Source organism: Monopterus albus, unplaced genomic scaffold (genome assembly GCF_001952655.1).
Source record: "Monopterus albus unplaced genomic scaffold, M_albus_1.0 scaffold9.1, whole genome shotgun sequence".
NCBI lineage: Eukaryota > Metazoa > Chordata > Actinopteri > Synbranchiformes > Synbranchidae > Monopterus > Monopterus albus.
Window position 1 is genome coordinate 570203 of NW_018127889.1, and position 8054 is coordinate 578256.

General features: G+C 39.5%; 1 protein-coding gene across 2 annotated transcripts in view; it reads right to left on the reverse strand.

Annotated features, from left to right (window-relative positions):
* The window catches only part of lin28b (lin-28 homolog B (C. elegans)), a 19758-nt gene extending 14154 nt beyond the window's left edge, over positions 1–5604 (reverse strand). Inside the window, exon 1 of one of the 2 annotated variants that reach the window (XM_020588527.1) lies at positions 5094–5604. In XM_020588527.1, coding sequence (XP_020444183.1) covers positions 5094–5115 — 22 coding nt within the window. In that variant the 5' untranslated portion in view covers positions 5116–5604. Of the gene's footprint in view, positions 1–95; positions 336–5093 lie in introns of those variants that run through there. The other variant, XM_020588532.1, reaches the window with a different exon arrangement.
* Positions 5605–8054: the final 2450 nt, after the last annotated feature.

Here is an 8054-nt window from a genome sequence, read left to right on the forward strand (position 1 = left end):
CAACACCGTCTTCCCTTACCCCCCCCCCCCCCTCCTCACGCTAGCAGATAGGGAGACAAACTAAGCGCAGAAATAGAAAATAATTGCAGAATAACCTTCGGCCATGTTTCCCCGCGGACCCTCTGCGCCCAAGTTGCAATAGAGAAGCTTCCTCTGCGAAAACGGGCTGCGGTAGTCACCATTAATCCAACATCCTCGATCCCATCGGTCACCAATTTAGCTCGCATGGTACGGCGTGCTTTCTGCCTTTTGATATTTTTGTCATGTCTCTGTGTCTTCCCTTCGATCCCTTCCTCGCTCTCACCACCTCTGTACTGATCTCGCTCTCCCTTCTCTCTCTCTCTCCTTCACTCTCATTCGCTCTCGAGCTGGCTGTGCCCGTTCCCGTAGTGAGAACACGTGACTTTGTCAATTACATGCTTTCTTACTGCTAATTTCTGCCCTGCGATTCCAGGGGAAAGGAGAACGGGACTCGCAACCATCAGGAACATTCACCCTATCAAATATAAACTACATCGACTGTGATACTATGGATCAGTCTTACATAACATACAGTATAATGCAATGTACTGCCTATACTGTGTTTTTGTATTAATAAACAGCCTAGACTACTGCATCACAAGGGGCTGGTGTAATACGGAGTAAAGAGATTAGTTTACATGGAATTGAGTTACATTTAAATTAACTATATGAACTGATTGCGTGTTTTGTAACAGGAAAAAAAAACAAAACCATGAAAAATGAATCAAACAATCAAAAAAGGCAAATCATAGGGAATCTACTGGGCCCATTGTTAGAGGTTTATGCATATACATGTACACTGAGCTATGTGCATCATATTTTGTGCTTCACTGAACTGGAACAAAGATGTGAAAACATAAGGATATTCATCCAGATGTTATGTAGTTAGCTAGTCCGGCTTCCAGCCCACATGGACTCACACTGATGCCAAAAATGCTTCTGCACTGGTGACACATTTGTCAGACATAAACAAAACTTCTTACTCAGTACATTCCACTGCAAACAAAGAGCTTAGTCCTCTGCCACAAAATGTTTACAGCTCTGGTGTTTCTAATGATTTTCCACCCTTGTATGTTCAAGTATCTTCTCACACACTTAGTGCACCAAAATAAAACTTTGGAAGATCTGTCACTTTTTTTTTTTTTTTACATTAGATATAAATTAAATTCACAATGCAAGTAAAACATTTCCTTCTTAAACTCCAGCCTCACACTACATCTATAAAAAAAATCATCCAGCTTTTTAAAGGATGACACATTTCAGCTGAACAAGCCCATCTCTTTGTTACAGATGCAGTCAAACACTCTGACAGACCAGACCTCAATTCCCTTTACTTGAAACCAAGAATAACTTGTAAACTATACCAAATTAAAAAAAAACACAGTGATAGTAATTTTTTTTGTTTGTTTTCCATGCATGGTCATGTTGTTTTTGAGCTCATGTTCTTAACATACGGTACAACCAGCACCTCCCAGCATCATACTGAGCAGCAGAAGAGAAGCTGAACTCACAGCTTTGGAATGTGACTGAAAAACCCAGAAAAACAAACCTGAACAGTGATGTGTTCAAGTCCTATGATCGTTACTTGTTATTAGAAAATCAATCCTCTGACTTTTTGCCTAGTAGCTGCTGCTGATGTTCAAAATGCTAAATTAAATTAAAGGAGAGACCCTGCACACCGAGACAGGCTGTGCTTGTTCCTCTGATGCGTTAAAAGGGAGAACTTGTGAAAAACATTTTTTCCTGTGAGTGTGGACCAGATTGCTTTAAGGTAAGTCTATAAAAATAATAATAAAAAAAAAAAGAATAAAATTGAAGTAGTTATTCTTCACGAGACATAACTTTTGTCAGTTTGATACTTATGACTTCACTGATGTAAAGATGTATGTAAAGTCAGATGGCAACTACTGCTTATTGGGTGTCCACCAGTACGGAAGCACTCTAGAGAAGTCTAACCATGAGCAAGACCACACAGCAGATCAATAACAACAAGCCTGAAAACCAGTACATTCATCGAGAAGCTTCCCATCCCATCTCCCATCTTCCCCAGTGGGACGTTTCTCAGGGGGTTACTCCAGGGTTTAAGGAAAGTGGAAAAACATGTTGGTGAAATGAAACAACAGCCAGCCCTCCACCTCCATCTCCACCCACAAGAGCTACAGAGCCCACCCTCCGGAATTCACGAGTTCTACCCCTACCCCCACTCCATCCACCCCAGCCCCCTCGCTAAGGCCTGTTTTTGAAGATGCGTGCAGAGGAGGCCACCACAGTGGCCACAAGAATGACTGCTTGGGTCACCGGGTTGGATACCGGTGTCAGATGTTATCCACTCACTCACATCCTGACAGGACCCTTCTGATACAGGGCAGCTCACAGACACGACTGCAAGCTAATGAGAAGAAATAATCTAGATATAGGTGGCTGTGGATGTGCCTGAAACAACAGAAATCAGAGATCAAGGGAGGTTTAAAGACACCTGAACTCAAAGCTAACACCTTTTCAAATGTTTAAAACATTTTTCTTCATCTGTGAAATGCAGAAGAAACATCTCAAACTGATGCTAGCTGTATGAAAACAGAACATTTTATGGGAAAACGTCCTATTTTCTTTACATCAATATGGTTTTCTAATCAACACCAACTTGAAGTCACACTATAAGGAATTCATATTAATGACTTATTTAAAAGATAAAATTACTTATTTTACTCCAGTTTCCTTAAAATCACCACCAACCAGTCATTTTATTTGCCTTTATGCTGTTACATACTCATTACAAATTCACAAGCATCTTTTTCTGCTTTTCTTTTTTTGAGGACGTAGCCTATGTGTTGATGAAGTTATTTTGATAACTTCATCCTGACTAACTTTAATAATAATAGTAAATTCTCTTAAGTGGCTATTTTGGGCTAAGTATAAAATACCTTTATGTTTAGTTGTGAATACATTTCTGGTCACATTTGATGTTAGTTTTGCCTGCATGAGAGGCACGTTTGCTATTCATAAAACATTATTTAAAAGACACATTTGGTTTAATGAAAACACCTACATATATAAACTATAACATATATAAGGCTTATTCAGGGATAGAAAGGTAATATTCTACACTTAGTCACTGACTCTGGTGCTTTCACGTTCAGTAGCATCAAACCTGTGTACAGCAGCATCAAGAAGGACCCCGGGCCACCCTGCACGTGGACTTTTTACTTTCCTCCCCTCAAGGAAAAGATAAAATATTAAAATAATGCAGATGATGGTTTGCTTGTAGTCATAGATACTATACCATAGATTTGATTGATAGTGTGATCACATAACAGTCCTGAGTGTAAAACCAACTCCACCTTCACAGGTCTTCACTCTCAGAGCCTGATGCCAAATGAAGTCAGTCTGATCTTTATGTAGTTTGTCATCTTGACCAAAATACATATTTAAAGGCATTTAACCCCAGGAACAAAAGCAGATTCCTGAGCTGTTCCAGTACCAACTTTTCTGAGCAGACTGTAGATGGCCTCACCCCAGCTAACCCCACCCATCCCCCCACTCCTCACCCTATAGGCTCCCAGAGGAAATTTGACTTTACTCTGCATTGCTGTCATTGCAGTTCAAAGGGTTCACTGAGTTCATCTCTCTCTTCTCTTTTCTTTTTTAGTGAGGAGGTTATGTTTACTTCATGCATTCCAGCCACCAATCCTTCACTTTTTATATTCTTAACAGGGAAGTGTAAACAAGAGTTGGCAAAGCAGGTCACCAGCTCTCAGTCATTTATCAGAGACTATATGCATGGACAGATGAAGTGCTTTACGAGTACGAGGTGAGAGTCTCTTAATTAAAAAAATATATTCTTCAAATTCTAACCAGAGGTCAAAATACAGAGTTTTAATTCACAATCTTGGTGCTTCCTGTCTATACATCTGTAAAATAATTTATTTTTTTGCATTTTTATAAGTTCTTCCTTTAACATAGCCACAGATTTCGTTAAGGAATATTTTGAATCAACGAAAAAAAAAATTGCACACAATCTCACAAAAGCACAACAGCATGTGCGTCATACCTGACTCCAAAGTAACCCAAAAGCTTGTAAGGCACTTCCTTCCTTTTCTCGCTCCATTTAACAAAACCAATATTGAATCGTTCATTTAAAAACATACTTAATTCAATATTTGTGTGAGCGCAGTAAATGTTTCTACAAGAACCTTTCAATCCGACACATTTTCAGGAGCATGCGGGCTACAAGCTACATATATACATATCTTTTACCAATTCTTGATTCCAGCAGATGAATTTTCTACTCAGTTTTAAGTGGGTGAGAACCAGAAAAATTGCAAAAAGAACCTCTTGTGGGTACATCTCGACGTCTTGGCTGTTGTTCCGTCCGACAAAGTCTCCTCCATCAGGAGTAAATAGGGTGAAAATATCTGAATGAAATATCGGTGACGTCAGAGAGAGGGGGCGGTTGGAGAAGGAGCGCTGCTGCAGCCGGTGCGCCAAACTCTGCGCACAATGGAACCAAATATCCGCTTACACTCTCCAATTCCTCGCCTTATTTTCCAGGTGGGATTTGGTAGGTCAGCATGCCATCTTCTGCTTCTCCTTGGCTTAATTATACCCTTAAAAAAAAATATAGTTTTCCACCATTTGTTGATGACCAAAGGTAGCCTATGGCTTCTGACCCAATGAAAGACGGATTTCCTTAAAATTAGTTCACGTTCATAACGAGTTTAAGATGAGCGTCTGCGATTTTGCACCGATTGATAACATGATTGGTTTCAGTTTCTTCTTTTTTTAAAATAAATTGCTTATTTAATTTTGATATCTAGCCTGAGTGGCGTTTTCCTAAAGTGTGGGCTTCACTTGGGCATGTGCGCGCATTTTTAACTCCATAACTTTATTGAACGTGTTTGATAAAGGAACCGAACCATGTCATGTTAAAAGCCGGTCATTAAACGCCAGTGAAAAGCAGGTCCTGTAGCGTCACAGAGGTGAGCTCACTGCAACTAAATACCGCTTTGTATTGATATTTAGGCACGTTTAAGTTGAAGAAAATGAAAGTGAAGTGTATTTTTAAAGCGACTCACCTGTTGGAGAGGGAGCCGACATCCTCCTTCTTTCGTGATTGAATTAGATGGCACAACCAGCAGACCCCGGTGTCCCTTTGATAGTCCAAATGTGTAGGAAGGTAGAATTAAGCCTGCTGGACTCCAAGCTTGAGGACGCTCTAGTCTGAATTACATCTTTAGACTGGCTTTAACCTGCATGGCGCATTAAGTTCAGTGACCGACTGGAATCAAAGAGATTTTCCATGGATGAATATTTTATAGTAGCACTGTAACACAAGCTGCAGGAGCGTGAGGGACAGGCAGATTTGTTTAAATGTGTGTCACGGTGAACCAACAGATTGCTGGAGTCGAGTGGCACAGATCTGGAAAATCATCTACAAAATGATCCATTTGGCAAGTCTTTCATTTCAGCTTCCAATATGTCACAAAAGGCATAGGTTTGAGCTCAGATGCCACGTCGCTGCATGTCTTAAACATGTGCAATTTAAAATAAAGCCTTAGTGAGAGCATTCAGCCGCAGAAAAGGCTCGTTTTTCAAGCTTATCCAAAATTCTAGACAATGATGCGCTTTTGGTCAAATTAAACCCCATGCAGTCTCCTGCATGTCTCAGAGCTTAATCATTGCTCTTCAAACCATGCGGCACCCACGGCCTCCCCCATCAAGCTGCCAGCCTTCCCCCACCTCTCTTGATAAAGATTCACAGGCTACTCCACATCCCCCACCCAGGCAGTATTCAACTTTTCAAATCCATGATAAAAAAAAAATAGAGCTCTTCTGCTTTTTTTCCTTGCAAGTTTCGCACAAGCAATTTCCTCCAATCAAAGATGAAGAGTCACACAGAAGGTCTTCGTCCTGTAACTTAATGTTACCCATAAATCATTAACTTCAGCAATTCCAAACCTTCAGAACTGATCTGACATCTGCTCGTCACTCACTCGGTCTTGTGTTCTCATAGAGACGTACCAGTAAACTGGCCCCCGATCAGTGACAAGGAGCTGATACAAAAAAGAAAAGAAACAAAACCCGATATAGCGCCATCCATCGGTTCACAGCAGACAATCACCTGCAACAACTCTGCATCCCACAGTGAGAGAAAAGGGCCTTGATGGTTTATCCTTCACATAACGGTTTTGTTTTGGCTGTGAAATTAGGAAGATATTACCACCCAGATTAGACAGACAGACAGACAGACAGACAGACAAAGTTTTTGCAGGTGAGATTCTTTCTGTCTAGTTAGTTTCTTCTTTGACATAAGAAGACTAGGAACAAGAACATATAGCTCTTTATTCCAGATGCTGTGAGACTCAGTGTTCTATACAAATGGAAGAGGTAAACATTCTTTCTAGGAAATAAAAATAAATTTAAGCACAACAAGCAAAGGTCAGCTGAATAAAATGACCTTCTGTCTTGTGGCTTTAAGTGTGGGCTATATAAGTTAAATACACTTTGAGACTCACTATTTAAACAAAAAGGCTACACCAACATTTAAGCCCATGTAAAATACCTAAAGGCACAGCTACAGCTTCTTTTCAACCAAAACATCACCCTTACATGTCCTAGCTTTCTCTTTCAGTTGTATTAAGACTACTGACACTAAATATTTTTGAATATTTCAATAAAAAGGAGTAAAGAGCTGCTGGCGTAGCACCTGAGGATTTTTCTGTTGCTTCTTAAGAGAAAAAGAAAAGTTTGTTACAATTTAATAATTTTTTTTCTTATTCTGTCAAACATCAGATTTATAATACAGAAAACAAAATAACCTAACCAAGTAAAATTCTAGCTGTTATAGCAATTTTGTAGCAGTTATTTATTTAATTATGACGCTTCCGCCCAGAAATATAGTCCCCCAGCAGTGGCTGAATGGTGATTTCCGGTTGGCGCATTAATATTTCAGTACGGTCACAGGTGTGTGCTCGTTAGGCGTTTTACTCTTAAAACGTGACCGCCAGAATTGGGACCACTACTTAATTTTTCCGAGACAATTTAGGACATAAGGATGTTTCGTGATCCATTTAAAATGTGTAGAGATATTTCCCCCCTCCAAAACGTAAAGGCTTTAATTTAAGAATCTCTCATCATGTGTTACGTAGTATAGGCAGTCTAGTCTATAACATCAGTAGGACATCATGGCGTCCGGGTTGTGTCATCATGCGTCACCAGTTTTGGTCCTGAGAAGATGAAATAAGGTTTGGTTTGTAAAAGTTTATGAGTCGAGCAGGAGGCTACATCACACTGTGCACACATCCGTCTACATGCAGGCCTACACCACATTACAGCAGGTTTTCACAAGGCTGTCTAGCGCCATCTCGTGGTTCATTAGACTCTCTCACACGCGCACAACCATAGGCTACATAAATACTGAACATAGAGGAATCGACCATGTTTGTTCGATTTATTGAGGCTGGCTTTTGCTAATTACCCTTTTCGTTCTTACTTTTCAGTCTGTCACATTTTGTTATTGACTAATTTTGCATATCCTCAGTGTTGTTGGCTGGAAAATAATTTTTAGTAATAAAAATAGTATTTTTTAGTGTGTATGATTTCCCATATGCAAACCCCCTGCAAAGAAAGTTACACTTCTGTTTGCTCCATTTATTGTTTTGTTTTTGCTGCACAGTTGTCACTTTATTAGATACACCTAGAGCCAATAAATATAGTCCAATAAATCAAACCTGCAATAAATTCTCCTTTCATGAAGGAAAAGTTTTTGCTGAAACTGTTTCATCATTTTGGAGGCTGTACTTTGTGTTGTTGAATTGTATTGCATCATACTGACAGGTGTTTTTATTAATTATAAATTATTTAATGTTACATGTGGTGTCAGACAGCATTTTACAAACCTGATTCCAAAAAAGTTGGGACACTGTACAAAATGTGAATAAAAACAGAATGCAATGATGTGGAAGTTTCAAATTTCAATATTTTATTCAGAATACAACATAGATGACACATCAAATGTTCAAACTGAGAAAATGCAT